Source organism: Sphaerodactylus townsendi, linkage group LG06 (assembly GCF_021028975.2).
Source record: "Sphaerodactylus townsendi isolate TG3544 linkage group LG06, MPM_Stown_v2.3, whole genome shotgun sequence".
Classification (NCBI taxonomy): Eukaryota; Metazoa; Chordata; class Lepidosauria; order Squamata; family Sphaerodactylidae; genus Sphaerodactylus; species Sphaerodactylus townsendi.
This window is the reverse complement of record NC_059430.1, coordinates 69,337,284-69,353,868: the sequence shown is the minus strand read 5'-3', so window position 1 is coordinate 69,353,868 and position 16,585 is coordinate 69,337,284. Positions and strand designations below refer to the sequence as shown.

Below are 16,585 nucleotides of genomic sequence, written 5' to 3'. Positions count from 1 at the left end.
TCATTAACTAACCCTTTCTTTCCTTTCCACGCAGGCTCTGAGGCTTCGTTTCAGAGAAGCTGCCTCTCGGGGCAGCCTGTCTCTATGGTTTTCTTAAAAGGGCAAAAAAAGCAATCTTTGGAGCATTGCCCTTTTAAGAAAACCATAGAGACAGGCTGCCCCAAGAGGCAGCTTCTCTGAAACGAAGCCTCAGAGCCTGCGTGGAAAGGAAAGAAAGGGTCAGTTTGTGAGGGGGACAAGCCACTGTGTTCTGTGCTTCGCGCTCTCCTGCCTTCTTCTCTGCCGCCCCCTTTCAGCCGCTTTCTGTGCCTCATTCTCCTCTGCCTTTTCCTCCATCACCTCCCATCCTATTCACCCTCCACGACCCCTAGCTTCTTCCCTCTCCCCGGACCCACACCCGCCGGTCTCGCCCCTCCTTAAAAAGCCTCCCAAAGGCTTCTGGGGCGCTCCTTTCCCCCAACTGCCGCTCCTTTGCTGGCTCAGTGCCCCACCCCCCCATGGACCTTTCCCACCCTCGACTTATACTTGAGTCAATAAGGTTTCCCAGTTCTTTTAATTAGGTTCCTTGACTTATATGCGGATTAATTAGGTTCCTTGACTTATATGCGGATCAACTTATACCTGAGTATATACGGTACTTGAAATTCAACACTTTTCGCTGATAGTCAAGACTCAATATGTAAATGAAACTTTTCAACATTTCATCTAACAATATGAAGGTGCTCTTTCTGCTCTACCAAGAAGTCACAAGAAATAACCACAAGACATAAAGCAGTCAATCTGGTTCAGACATTTTGATTTCAAAAAATATGAATATTACCTACTTTTGGATGTTCTTTCCGTTAGTGCCAGCTTTGCCCAGCTTTATTTTGGTATGGTCTGTAATTTGAGAGAATGATATCAAGCACGCTGGAAAATGAGGTAGCCAATGCTAACAAGTACCAAATTTTCCTGAACTCCAGGCATTCCCATTAGCTGTATGCCATTCTTTGCTCATTGGGCATGATACAGCAGCCCTCTGCTGTGCGCTGTCACATCTTATTCAGACTGCGATAATTTTTTCCTCCTTTGACTTCCCATTGTGAAACAAAGTGGATGAGCAATGCCACTATGAAAATGCACATTACAAGTAAGTCATATGTGGCCAGTCACAGCAGACCTCTGCTGCTATAGCAGTTGAAATACTTTTTCTTAAATATTGATTTCAACGTGGTGCTTCATCAGCTTGGTAATTGGCTGCATGCTATTGTTTGGGTAACCACTCGACTTTTGTCACGTCCTCTAGTGGGGCAAATGAGATTTGGTAATCATGGTAATCATGACAAATTGGTAATCATGACAAATTTGACAAATGACAAATTTCATGTTCTTACCACAGCTAGTGTAGAAAAATGAAAAACTGCAGAACACCTTTTTATCCATAGCTCCTCCAATGTCATGATCTGTAAATAACAGAATTTGACTGGAGTTTCTGTACAATGTTTGGGAAATGTAGTCTTAAATGTGAGAGCTGGCTGATAATGCTGTTGCTGATATCTGTGCCACTATTCAGTTCTGTAGGTTTCACAGTCTACTTCCACTCCCTTCCTGTGGGATGCTTTCCCAAAAACAAACAGAAGTTGGAATCCTGTGGTTGATATTGTTCCAAAGAGTATGACAGGTTTCCAGTCTATATTTATATTTTTAAAAATACCATCTGTTTAATTAATCTAAGAAATTAATGAAAGCACATATTCTAGGTTTTATCATCACAACTGCCCTGTGAGTCTTAAGCTGAAATACCATGAATGACCGAGATTATCCAACAAGTTGCATTAATCATTTGAACCCAGATCTGCCTCGTAGTAATTACTTCCCTTAAAATGCTGTTTCTTGCTGTTTCTTTTTCTCCCCTCTGAGCATCCCAGATGAGATACAGCTGTTCATCCAGTAGATGACCTATCTTCAAAGTAAACTGCAGGAACTACACACACAGTTATCTTCTTATATTAGTGCAGCACATATTCTGTGTTTCTGCTTAGAAATCTGAGCAATTAGTCAACATGCTATAGTTCAGATGCAGGATATGAGCACCATCTACAGGGAAACACTTTTATTAGACTTTGCTGGGAGGGAAATACTGTACACCATTTAAATGCTATTTCATTTAAGTCTTTGCATCATTTTTCTTTCTAGTCATTTATTAAATTCTGAACCATAAAAGCACAAAGAACATATGTTGTCAGGTCTGTCCAACTGAGCTGCAGCTAATTTTTTAAAAATAGACCTGTTTTTCAAATTGTTTTGAAGCTTGAACATTTTAAAAATCTAATAGTATGCAAAGAGTTATGAAGTTAATTAGGTTTCACTTTATATATTTAGAATACATTTCTTATTTAAGTTCCTTTGCTTAGATTTGTGTTCATGCAGCTGAAAAAGAATGTGAACTATTCTCTTCCATTAAAATCCCTTTCTTAGTGTGTCTTATTAAATAAAATTATAGTTTATGCTCTCCCCTCCTCTGAGCGATAGGAATTTCCACAGATCTTTTTGATTTTTTTTAGGGGGGGGGGTGAGACACAGTAGCAGAAACATATTTTGGTTATATGTAACCCTCTTACAGTAGCAGTGGTGTACTGGTTAAGAGCAGGTGTACTCTAATCTGGAGGAACTGGGTTTGATTCCCCGCTCTGTCGTTGGAGCTGTGGAGGCTTATCTGGGGAATTCAGATTAGCCCGTGCACTCCCACACATGCCAGCTGGGTGACCTTGGGCTAGTCACAGCTCTTCTGAGCTCTCTCAGCCTCACCTACCTCACAGGGTGTTTGTTGTGAGGGGGGAAGGGAGAGGAGTTTTAAAGCCCCTTTGAGTCTCCTACAGGAAAGAAAGGGGTATATGCATTCAACTCTTCTTCGTCTTCTTCCTCCTCCTCCCAGTAGAGACCCCAAAAGCAGTTTACAATACAGAACTGAATACCATAAAAGCATTGGGAGAAAGTTTCTGAGTGAAGAACAGGTCTTCCTCTCTGTCTTTCAGATCTTCCAGTCAGTTTTAGGCTGTGCCTCTGGGAATGCCCAGGCCATAAGTTCCTCTGAGTCAGAGGAGCAACTAACTCATCCAGTTCTTATTCAGCTGCTGCTTGCCAGCTAGCAGAATTGTCCCATTTCCTTCCCTCCCACTGTTTGTTCATAAGTCTGAAAGCTGGTTATTGAGATTTGGGGGGGGGGGGGCATGGAATGCAACAACCTAGTGTGTCTGAAATGAATAATAAGTTCCTCAAAGCAATAGCGTGGATCTCAAGATGCAATTTTTCTTCTTTATTAGCCACAGTAAAAAGTACCATATTTTCTCTCTTATGTCACACACAGTAATAGCTAAGACTCACTAGTCTTTCAAGCTATTGTGCAAGAAATCATGCTACAGAAAACCTCTTAACCTTTATAGTCAACAGCTTTATACTGATTCCAAAGTCTATAAAGGTGAATTGTAGACTCCCTTGCATCTTTTTAATAGGGGCTTTTTTCAGAATTTTTTTTTATTGTGTTAGGGATTGAAAATATGTTCAAAGAAATGTAGTTAATCTGACCTGGATAGTCAGATCTCCAAAGCTCAGCTGGGTCTATTCCAGCAAGAGTTCAGATTGGTGACCTCCAAGGAATACCAGAGTCATGATATGGAAACAGGCAATGGCTATCCAGTTCTGAAAGTCTCTTGCCTTGAAAACCCCACCAGGGGTCACTCAACAACTTATATCAAGATTTAAGTCCAGTGACACTTCAAAGACCAACATGTTTTCCAGGGCAGAAGCTTTTTAGAGTCAAGGCTCCCTTCATCAGATCTTGCCATTCTGTTGCATACCAATACAGCTAAAGACATATGCTGAAACAGCCAAAGACCTCTGCATATAGTAGAGACTGGAAAATACTGTTCCCAGTGTCCTTTAGAGTCCAGCTATGTAGGATGATTGGGCCCACGAGTACCAAATGGGCTAGTAAATAACACAAGTTCTATGCAGAAGTTTTTACTTAGACCACCCAGGGTTCACTGATAAAATGGAATACGGTCAGAATTTTACATAGTTTGATGTCATTCATAGAATGGAATCCAGCTATCAAATTATGTTTTTTTAACCATCTGCAAAATAACAGATTGAATAATTCTTCAAAGTTCCAAAGTTCTGTGTTTCAGAAACAAAATAATGAATTGGCACATGAAGAGGTCTTATGCATCTTTGGTCTTCTCATTTATAGAAACTTAATTAAGTCTTTCACTTTTGCAGGAAACTACTTTAGGCTTTAAATGCAACATATGGCTTCTTCTCTTCCTAAACAGAATTAAACTAGAGTTCCTTCTGCACCATGTTTTTACCCACTCTGTTACCCAAAATGGTGGGACACAACAACCCTCTTTGGTTGGGGAAATTAGCTACAGAGCACAAGGTCGCTTAGAGTTGCTTGAGGAGCATTGGGTAACTTGATCTAGATAGATAGATAGATAGATAGATAGATAGATAGATAGATAGATAGATAGATAGATAGATAGATAGAAGAGATTTTATCGGGAAAATAACAAATGGAATAAAACAAAATTTCACTCACAATCACTCAATTACTGGGGTAAAAACACACACATACAAGGTTTCCTAGGATATAACTTAGAGGTGAAAGACAGATTTTGGATATATAGAGAGAAGGGATGGGATATCAAAGATTATATTACCAGTCTTGTAGCGGATGTTCAGGAAACAGAGACCTAATGGCTAATAGGCTCTAGATGATCAATGCTGAGGGAGCAAAATTACTGACCATCATAGTGGTGTGATAATACTGAACATCTGACTGGGGTCTGAGACATGCTTTTTATAGGGAAAAGCTTGTCTTGGGGCCAAGGAAATCCTTGAACAAAGGATTCTTCCTGCTGTTCCAAAGTGAGGTAATGGTCTTGAGCGTCAGCCCATTTGACCTGATGGCTGACCCATTATCTTAATGGGTTTTGCTGGCTGTTGGACAAAACAAGTAATGACCCTTAATGGGTGTTGCAACATAGATGGTTACAAGGGCAATGAGTCACAGGGAAGGTTAACAAACATAGACAAAAGATAACTGGTCTCACCCAGGTGAGCTGTTCATATTCAAATGCTGTTTCCTGAGTATGGGCCAGGCATTCAGTTGGGTGTGTGGGGGGAGGAGGAAGTTCTAGAGGCATTCTTGCCAGACACAGTCCCAATATGGAGTTTTTGAAACAGACTCCTACGTTTCAGGGCACTGTTATGCCAGGTCTGACAGGGCAGCATTCCGGGAGAAAGACCATTCTTTCACACTCGGCACCATGATGTGGGAATTTCAAGAATAAAAGCAAATACTCAACAAATAATTAAATTGCAGAATTCACTGCTAGTGCTTGGTCATGGGTGGATTCAAATGGGACTATACAGATTCATGTGCCATAGTGACTAATAGGAGGAAGTATCACAGAAAACGCTTGCCCATTATGCTGTTATTTAATAGTCCTTCAGGAAAACTGATCGGCTGCTGTGTGACCGACAAGAATGCTGGGAATGCGATGGACCATTAGGTAATGGCTTTAGTAGTCAAAGATATAGATTGAGCTCCGCTTTCAACCTTGATATGAATAAAGAAAGGGTGAAGCTCCATATTTTGTAACGTATTGTGTCTACCACATATGCCCTGCCAGAAGCGATTGGTTTACCAGAAGTCGGAGTTCTGGTTGCTAAGCTGCTGTTTACCTTAGTGATCTGAAGCAATGACTGGTGTGAACAGCATATTATGATCTTCAAGTATTGTACCATAGTAACATCCCAAAAAGAAAGTTTGCTTTAATATTGTACAATTTTGTAATCATAATTTTAATTCAGTGACACTGTGGTAAAAGAAAATCATCAGTCTTTAAATAGTTGAAGGCATAAACATAGAAGATGTATCTGTGTCCTTATAATTTTTGGGTTTAGATACATGTAATTGATTTAACTAACTACACAAGCAATGAATACTGTAGGAGGTAAGGCAAGCCTACAGAAGCTAGAAAATAAATTTGCGGTGAGAGTTCCTAAAGGGTATTTGCTGACAATCCCATTGTTACAAGTAAACTGTCAGTCACATTACCCACACATAATTTCATTCTGAAAATAGTGAAATCAGAATGATTGCTGGATAAGATATTTGAATGAACTGATCACAAAATTATCATTTTATTTTAAAAAGTCATAGCTATGTTGTTTCAAATGCGTTCAGTTTTGTTTTCTCTTCTGTAGGTGAAATGAGAAATGATTTATATGTTACAATAGAAAGAGGAGAGTTTGAGAAAGGAGGGAAAAGTGTGGCCAGAAATGTGGAAGTGACAATGTTCATTGTGGATAGCACTGGTCAAATTTTAAAGGTAAGTCTCATGGAACCTTTGCTCTGACCTTCCCTATGGTATATTTTACTACAGATGGTAACTTCTCATGGGCTGGAACTACCCAGAGATTCTATCCCAATCACTACATGCATTCCAGATATAGCAATGGAGAGACTTCCATACATTAACTATTTGTGTGGTGTAATAACAAAACAAAAGAACACAAATTCTGAGGATCAAAGGCAAGTGAGATGTTAGAAACTCCATAACTGGATTTCAACTTTCTTTTAGAAGAAGAAGAAGAGTTTGGATTTATATCCCACTTTTCTCTCCTATAAGGAGACTCAAAGGGGCTTACAATCTCATTTCCCTCCCCCCCACAACAAACTCCCTGGGAGGTGGGTGGGGCTGAGAGAGCTCTGAAGAACTGTGACTACCTCAAGGTCACCCAGCTAGTATGTGTTGGAATGCACAAGCTAATCTGGTTCACCAGATAAGCCTACACGGCTCAAGCGGCAGACCGGGGAATCAAACCCAATTCTCTAGATTAGAGTACAACTGCTCTTTCCCACTACATCATGCTGGCTCTCACTGTGTGTTTTACTGCTGAACAGCCCTATGCGCGGCACACCATTTGGCTCTTGAGCTACTTGTGAACAAAAGTGGCTTAATTTCCCTTGTATCATTTCCCAACTTCAAAAAACACTCCCCAATGCTTGTCGTTGGTTTGTTCCTAGCAGGCCCTGTTAGATCTCTGGGTAACTATTACTGGGTAGGAGAAAGTCAGGGTGGTAAAGTTCATCTTTTGGCCTGTGGCCTTGATTCCCATGGAAAGGCTGCTATCACTGCTCAAGGATTTTCTCAAAATCATGGATCCATCCAATCACAGATGCATATTTTTCTCAAGCATACAAAAGCACTTTTTCCACTTAGATCAAGATGCTTGTCATCTGCCAAGATAAATAAAGATCATAATTTAGCTGCTGTCTGGCCTGCCAGATGGTTCACAACACCTTGAATTTGTGATCTCAGGCAGGTAACAAAACCAGGAAGCTTACTGTTATATACATATAGTGGTCTGCAGTAGGACATACTTGGACATACTTGGATGTTATAATTCTTAGACTTATACTGCGTCATATGAATCTTCTTTTAGAGGCACTTTCTCATATCTGCTAGCACCCTAACAAGTCTAGTTTTAACTTGACATTAAATATACTGATGACATGACATGCTACTATCAAGTGGCAGCTAGGCTTTGTATCCAGTATGAATGAATGCTGTGTTTCCATTGTCTGAAAGCTTAAAATACAGAAATCAACTTAAAGATGTGCAGGACCTAAAATTTCAGTTCAGTCCTAGGCAAAGTCACTCTAGCCTAAACTATACCTTTTCAGAGGTATAGACTAGAGAATCTCTGCATATGCTTGCACTATGAAATCCTTTCTTTCATACGGATGAGGGAGAATCTAAGTGAATAAGGTGGCAAAAGTGTTTCATCCTTTGTAGAACAAAGACAGAACAAAGACTACTGGGTTGCTAGTCCTTTCTTGACATAGGCCTGGGGAAAGGAAATGTGCTAGAAAAGCAAATGTGGTCAGTTTTCAAGGCCTCAAAAATATGAACTGGGGACATAAGGAGATTCAAATGGGAAATAAGCTCAAGATCCTCCATCCAGGTTTGGTCAAAGGAGAGAACTACATAGAGAACAACTGCAATAGAAGCACCTGAACTTCAACACTTCAAAGAGGGTTTGACTTGTACAAATGATTTAATTTCATGGTTGCTCATGAGTCTGAGCAACTAGTTGATCAGTCCCTACTGTTCCTTGTGCTGGCTGTCTTAACCTTTGTTTTTGCCTTGGCCAACTACTGACAAAAAACCAAAGTGAGCATAAGGGTATCATGAAGAGTTGTCTATTATTATTATTATTATTATTATTATTATTATTATTATTATTATTATTATTATTATTATTATTATTATTATTATACTGCCCACCCCCAAAGGGCTCTGGGTGGTGTACAACAAGAAACAGCAAAAACAATATATAATAAATATCAGAATCCTAAACAACATTAAAACCCTTAAAACACAGCACAGGAGCAACATCATAAAACCCATACTAATTATTATCGATGGCGACCGAATCTAAAGCTAAAGCCGGGAGGGGAATGGCAAAGCATAGTGCAAGCAGGGGCAGGCAATCCACAGCTGGCGTCCCCAAAAGCCCAGTGGAATAACACAGTTTTATAGGCCGTGCGGAACTCACCAAGGTCCCGCAGGGCCCTAACCAGTGGTGGGATCCAAAAATTTTAGTAACAGGTTCCCTCACCAGCCCCACCTCATTAAAGGGGGCAGAGGCGTACCTAGGCAAACCTGAGCCCTGGGCAAAACCTGAGTTGGATGCCCCCCCCCGGCAGCCACCCCACCATGACCCCAAAAATTTTTTTTGCACCAGGTCATTTCTAAATCATCATCACATTATAGAAAATGCCCCAACTCACAAATCTGAACACAGCAATGGTGAAACACACAGGTTCTTTGATAGAGACTGGTGAGATAAAAGGTACGAAAGGCTGAAAATCAATGAATTGCAGTACCTGAAAGGGATTAACCCAGTTCAGGGAGTTACATTATTAGTCGCAATTGCTATATGGAACCTTCACATTCAAAGGCAGTATGCCTCTCGGGGAGGCGAGGGCATGGAGATGGAAAAGCGGACCCAATTAGTAACCCCCTCTCGGCACACACAAATAATTAGTAACCCACTCTCGGGAACTGGTGAGAACCTGCTGGATCCCACCTCTGGCCCTAACTGCAGCTGGAAGAGTGTTCCACCAGGCAGGGGCCAGGGCCATAAAAGCCCTGGTCCGGGTAGAGGCCAGCCGCATCATTGAGGGGCAGGGGACTGTCAGTAGATTAGCCTCTGCAGATCGCAGAGGCCTGCTTGGAACATATGGGGTAAGACCATCTCGAAGATATGAGGTTGACATGTCCCATAGCTGCTGTTGTCATAATATGGGATTTGTGACTCCAGAATAATATATGTTAACCTATTTGCTTTTTTTTGTTAAGGATTTTATCTCCTTTGGCTCTGGAGAGCCGCTAGCAACTGAATTCCACACCTTTGTGTTGTACCACAACAACAGTCCTCGGTGGGCTGAACTGCTGAAACTTCCTATTCCTGTGGATAAATTCAGGGGAGCACATCTTCGCTTTGAATTCCGGCACTGTTCTAGTAAGACCTGTTTTTTATCAATTGTAATGTTTTGTAGGTTGGTTGTATTGAGCAATCTCATGGAAGCTGTTTCAAATGTATCTAATCCTTACTGGGTTATAACAGAACTTTTAATACAGTGATACTCACTCCACAGATCAGGGAGAGTCACTTTCGCAATTAGCATCCACCCAAAAAAGCAACATTACTTGCACACCTGGCAAGAGGCTTACACTTCAGGAAATGTCACGGCTTACCTGTTTGTTTGGCAGCTGTTTCAAGGTGGGCAGGGCAGGTGCCGTATAGGGAAGCAATTCTCAGATGAGCCAGAGGTGGTGATTCAAAGAACCATACATGGCTTCTGAGCCACTGAATGAAGATCATTTCTAATACTTGCAGTCTGTTGGGATGATTGTACATCCATATCTATGCATTAAGTGGAACGTCTGTTGGTTAAATTATAGTATTTGTGGCAGTTTTTTAAAAATGACACTCTTGTGAGATGTTTTTCTTCATCTTTGTCCCTTCATCTTTTTCAATAGTTATCCTTTTGCTACTCAAGGAAGGGAATAAAGTTGAAAGTTCAGGGTTGGATCCAGACTAAATTTTTTGTCAACAAAGACAAGAATAATAAGATGAAGGGGAACTGGTAGAAATTACTAATTTTGTCTGGATCCAACCCATTGTATGCAAAAAAAACCCCACAAACAAACAAAAAACAAAAACCACACCTTAGTGCCCCCAACAATTGCCTGGAAATATGGTGGCAAGTTTGGAAAAGTGTGAATTAGAGTAATCAGCTTTACTGGTGACATTCTAAGAAACTAGGTGTTGGGAAAGACCCTTCTCTTCTGGAGATCCTAGACATGGATTGCTGCTCAGAGTGGAAAATAGTGGACTAGATAGATTGCTCTGAGATGTGAGTTAAGTGCAAATGAGAAAACAGAGGAGAGGAGTAATTGGAATTGTGTGAAAGCTTTACCTCTCACTTCTGCTTTCTGCCCCTGTGCGCATTCTCTTTAGATTGTAAGCAGCAGGGCAGAATATGTCTCTTTATTGATACAAGTCACTAATAAAGATTGTTTGAGAAAGTGGGATATAAATTTGCTAGAGATACATTTATTTTTCTTCAAAACAGAGGTACGTTTTTTGAAGAGATGGTGCAAATTTAGTATGACAGTACTCTGTGCTATGTCTGGTGTTCCCTCTGGTGAAACTTTCTTGTGCTTCAATGTACAGATAAATGGCATACTGCCAAAGGTTAGAGTGGTCTTCAGGAACAGATTCGTGATCATCTGTGTGGTTGAATACATTTCATGATCTGAGTTTGTCTTCATTTCTCATTTGTCAAAATATAGATACCATGGGCAAATGTATCCTTAGGAACATCACAAGCAGAAATATGAAATATTAATGGAAAGCATTACTGTTATGAGCTTAGCACCCAGGTCTTAAACAAACATTAGATTATGCTGAAGAACATTTGATTTTCAGAAGCATGATGGAAGTTTTTATTATTTGGGTCATATAAATATCAACATGCATGACCTAAACAGCTGTTAACATAGTACATGAGCAACAGCAGCTAAAAACATCCACCTCCCTGGTTAGTGATCCTTGCCGTGAGTAGGAATGCTGGCTAGGAGTTGTGATTTGGTAAACTCAAAGCACCCCCAAAACCTGAAAAACCTTATCATGTTTTTTCAGGTTTTTAACCCCCACCCCCCAAAAAACCCCAGGCTATTTGGCAGAGTTGAATAGCCTGGGAGCCATTAAAGTCAAACATGATTTATCTTTGCCAGCTTTTGGGGTTGGGGGAAGAGAGAAAACTGAATGCTGTGGTAAGATCAACTCAGCACAGCCTTCTGTTCTCCCCACTGCTTCCCAAGTCCTCTGGGGCTTGGGAAACAATAGGGCAGGGGCTGGGAGAGACTGAATGCTGCACTAGGTTCAGCCCAGCTCAGTGTTCAGTTCCCGCTGCTGCCACTGCTTCCTAAGACTTCTGGAACTTGGGAAATAGCAGGATGGGGACTGGGAGAGAACTGAACGCTGTGCTAGACTCAGCCCAGCCCAGCATTCAGTTCTCCCCACTTTCACCATTTTCCAAGTTCTCCGTGGCTCATGAAACAACAGGGCCAGGGGCCAGGAGAGAACTGAACGCTGTACTAGGTTCAGCCTAGTGCAGCGTTCAATTCTCTGTGCTGCCACTTCTCCCAAAATCCTCCAAGACTGGGAAGCAGCAATGTGCAGGGGAGGGGGGGGGGGGAGAACTGAATGCTGTACTTGGTTCAACCCAGTGAAACATTAAATTGCAGTTCTCCCTGTTGCGGCTTCTCAAGTCCTCACGGTCTTGAGAAGCTCCAGTGGGGAGAACTGATTTTTTTCAGGTTCAGATTTTTACACACACCCCAAAAAAATTGTTAAAAAGCCAAATAAAGACAGCTTTATTCAGCTTTATTGAAAGTTTCCAGGTTTTCAAAATCCAACTTTGAAATTTACCAATAAAACTTATCGATGCTCACTCCTAATGCTGGCCCAGTGCTGGCAATTGGCAAGAGACAGGGAGTTGGGAATCTGAAGCAATGGTGTTTCTGCAATGTCACTTGCAGCTGTGTAACCAGAAGTGATGGCACCGCACTGTGTGATGCTGTAGGATTTCCCCAAAACTTTACAGTTTAAAAAAACAGAGATCAGGGAAATTCATAAGGATCATGTGATACAGTGATTTGTTAACTGTTAACTGAGGCTGCACGATTGAGCTCAATGTCCCGTCAGTTACTATGTTGATTTCAGATTTCATTGAAATCATTAGGACTCAAGTCAGTCATGACAAATTCATGCTACTTTGCTTTTAATGGGACTCTAATTTTTGTTAGATTGTAATTCATAAATAGTTTTTTTGTAGACTACGCCTAAGGTTAAGGATCTTTTATCAGAAGAAGGTCACACTTGGCTTCTGAGATATGTGATGTGGCTTTTAGATGCAAATAGTTTCTTTGAACATATGCACTGCAATTTCCACAGCATTAAGTGTGGTCAATTTTTAATTTATATGTATGTTTCAGCAAAAGAAAAGGGGGAGAAGAAGTTGTTTGGTTTTTCTTTCGTCCCTCTGATGCAGGAAAATGGAAGGACGCTGCCAGATGGCACTCATGAACTCATTGTGCACAAGGTAATTTCACATTTAAAAGAACACACACACACACACACACACACACACACAAACATACACACACACACACACAGAGAGAGAGAGAGAGAGAGAGAGAGAGAGAGAGATTATTGCTCAGGACTGTCCTTAGATTTAGGCAAGTTGAAATGGTTGCCAAAAGAATGCTACATTTGTCATCTTATAAAATGCCCTTTCATTATACCCTTTAAGATTTATGGTTGGCTTACAGCTACAGTTAAATCTTGTTATATATTTCAGAGCAATGCTTTTTTGTGGGTAATCATCCCATTGAATGGATCCTTTTTTTTCTGAATAGGCTCCGTCTAGGTAACTCTCTAGGATGTTGGTTACATCTATTTTACTAAGAGGTTTGTCTCATGTTGACTCACTTTATTACACTGAAAAATACAATAGGTTTGTTGAATCCATCTTTGTTTTTGTTTTGCTCAGTCTCACCTGAAGCTCACCTGCAGCTTAGAACTAGATCCAAGCCTGGCCCCAGCTGGGCTCTGACTGAAGCCAGCTGCTACCATGCCTCTAGCTTTATACTGTTGGCTCTGATCCCAAGCTCTATCTCCATCCCAGTATGGACCTTGGGGGATGAAGTCAACAGTATAAATCTAGAGGGATGAAAGCAGCTGACTTTAGTCTGAGTCGGAAACTAAGGGCAGGCACAGATCAACTCTAGCTAGAGCTGGATCCAAGCCTGGCCCAGTTAGTAGCTTGATCCAGCTCTAAGCTGAGTTGATCCAAGCCTGGCCCCAGCCAGGCAACTTCTAATAGAGCTAGTCCAAGCCTGGCCGAAAGCCAGATGTAAGTAGGCCCTTTCAGCCATCTACATGTGGAGATGAGCCAGCCTGGCTGGTTCTGTTTGCAATCTCCACATGGAGATTAGTAAACTCTTAGTAAACTCTTGCAATCTCCACATGGAGATTGCTGGCTGGCAGGCAGTGGCGAAGCTCCCATGGGGACATCTGGGGACAAATGCCCCTGGCGCTTCATGTGGGTGCGCAACATCACCTGATCATGCCCAGCCTGATCATGCCCCCTCATCGTCATCCTTCCCCTCCTCCTTGCCTGCTTGTGCCCCCTCTTTGTCATTGTCCTCCTCATCCTTGCCTGCTCTCTCTCTCTCTGTTTCTCTCTCTATATAAAAAACTCACTCAGCTTGGTATTTATGTCTCCACTATCAGTGAAGCTTTCAAGTTATGGTGAGTCTCAATTTCATTTTACACAATTTCCCAGCATCCTCAGGGCATCTAAAAATCACTATTTTGTAATTTGCCCTCATCCCTTTCTGTCCCTCAAAAAGGATATTTCCCCCACACTGTCCCCTAGCACCCTCAGAGCCTGCATACAAATGAGCCTTCTTCTCATTGGCTCCTACTTTCAATTTTGCCTCATGAAGGGGGGAAGGAGGAAACTGGCAAAAGGTCTGGGATGCAGCCAGCAGGGACAGTAGAGAAGGGATGCATGCCCTTCTTAAAATTGCACTAGTAAGTTTTAAAAGAAAAGAAGAAATGACTTTCTACTTTCAGTTTTACAGAGGCTTCATGAGGGGGCTAATCAAAACAAAGACTAGTTTGTGGCTTTTACCTGTTATCTTCCAGCATAAACACAGTATGATATCTGTGAATTGCATTTGCACAAGATCTTTAATGCATTGAATATGAAAATATTCCCTTTATAGGTAACCGCTTAACACTATAAAACTGTATTATGCAAACAGCACACAGGCAGTATTACCTTTGGAGATTCAGAATCTGAAGAGTTTACTAAATAATCTCATAAATGCTAGGATGGATCCAGCCATGAAACTTGAACAATTGGACCTTAAAAGTTTTAATTAGTATGTTTTTTATATTATGCATAAGCCATATGGTTAAAAAAATTATGCATATACATGTACGGGATGTAAGTGTTTCCAGGTACAGAGATCAGTTCACCAGGAGAAAATGGCAACATTGTGTACAATGGCCCATTGCTGTGTTCAGATTTGTGAGTTGAGACATGTTTTATAATGTGATGGTGGCTTTGAGATGACCTGGTGCAAAAAATTGGTCTTTGGTTGTAGTGGGGGAGGGTGGCTGCCCATATGGGGAGGGGGGCGCAAAACTCAGATTTTGCCCCAGGCTCCATTTTTCCTAGCTACTCATCTGCTGGCAGGGTGAGCTCGACTCCCTGGCCTTTAGCTGTGGCCCATTCCCAATGAGGGTGGGGGTACAGCTGTGAGGGAACCTGGTTTAGCCCAGGGTGCTATTTTAAGTAGATAAACCCCTGGTACTGTAGCCTATCATACAATTTTAATATGAAAAACACACTACCTCAAAAGGTCACCCATGGAGCTGTGGTGCCTCACTGCCCACTGCTCCCTGGGCCCGCAGAAAGCCTTCTGCCTCCCCCATATTACAGCACCTCTAGGCAGGGGCGAACCTAGGCAAACTGGAGCCCGGGGACAAAACCTGAGTTTGGCGCCCCCCCCGCGAATGGGCGGCCACCCTCCCCCACCATGAACAATTATTTTTTGCACCAGCTCACAAAACACCTCCCACTCCCAGCAAAACATACATGGCTCTCTCCCCACCAACTCTTTTCCTAATTTCCTAATCACAACAACCCTATGAGGTAGGTTGTTAGCCTGAGAAACAACTCCAAGCCAGTGCAAGTGGGTATTAAGCATGTAAAGCCTCTCACCAAACCACCCCCCCAGCAGAAAACATTTTACAAAACAAATGTCAAGCATCATCTCTCTACAAAAGGCTTACCTCCAGAGTAGAAGTCCCACCCCCCAAAACAGCATCACTTTCTCAATGGTTGGCTTAAACTAGGGAGCTCAAGATTCTTCTTTTAAATCCCACCTTCAAAGGGAGAGAATCTGGGGTCTCCTGTTAAAACAAAATTGAGAGTGATGCTGTTTGGGGATTGGATTCTCCTCACCCTGAAACAACATCACTTTTGAGGGGTTGGAGATTTAGATGAAACAAATACCAAATTCCAGCCAGAATCTGGAGCAAATTTGGGCACAAAATTTCTGGAGCTACAAAAGGAAAGTGTCCAATTATGTCCTGCCCAAATATATGAACAAATGTGAATGCAAGGTATTTTGTGGGCTTTTAAGGGGGTATTTTTGGTGTTTTTTTCAGCCTGCAGGAGGAGGGCATTTTTAAAGGATTAACAGCACCATGATTTCAGGGCATCATCCAGAGACTGCCCTGATGCCACTAACTTTGGATGATGTTTGGTTCAGGGGAAGCAAAGTTATGGACGCCCAAATGGAATGCCCCCCATCCCCATTGTTTTTTCAATGGGGAGCCTTTAACAGTAGATGGGGGCTACCCATTTGAGGAACACCATAACTTTGCTCCCCCCTGAACCTAATTTCACCAAACTTGGGTGACATCATAAGAATTAGTTACCAGATGATACCCTGAGAAAATTTTGGTGTCACTAGCTTTAAAAATACACCCCTTACCTGGGCACCCCAAGAAAGTTACTTAAGATTCTTTGTTTTGCAGTTGACTTTTGCTCCATTGTAGCCAATGGGGAATTTCTGAGAGGCAGAGCTGTACACATTTTCTGAGAGATAGAGGCACCAGACTTTCAAGGTGGCTCCAAGGGAGGAAATCCCTCCCTGGTAAAAGCCATGTCCAGGCATAGAGACCTTTGCTTCCTGAGGGTTCAATTTTATGGGCCCCCAAAAGCCTTATTTTGTGTTCCATGCTCCTGCACATGAAGCCTAGAGGGCTGAGGTTCTCTCAAGAACTCTCTCAACTCACCCCCCCCTCCAAATAGCCAAGCCTCACCAAGCTTGGATGCTACCTACAAAGACCTCTTAGGAGCCACCTTGAAGAGATCTGG

At 41.9% G+C, this 16,585-nt stretch overlaps 1 protein-coding gene across 3 annotated transcripts in view; it reads left to right on the top strand.

Moving 5' to 3' along the window:
- DOCK4 (dedicator of cytokinesis 4) overlaps nt 1–16,585 on the top strand; it is a 347,529-nt gene that overhangs the window by 208,267 nt on the left and 122,677 nt on the right. For all 3 annotated transcript variants that reach the window (XM_048499440.1, XM_048499439.1, XM_048499441.1), the window contains 3 exons: nt 6,250–6,374; nt 9,414–9,576; nt 12,621–12,727. In XM_048499440.1, the coding sequence (XP_048355397.1) occupies nt 6,250–6,374; nt 9,414–9,576; nt 12,621–12,727 (395 nt within the window). The remainder of the gene's footprint in view (nt 1–6,249; nt 6,375–9,413; nt 9,577–12,620; nt 12,728–16,585) is intronic.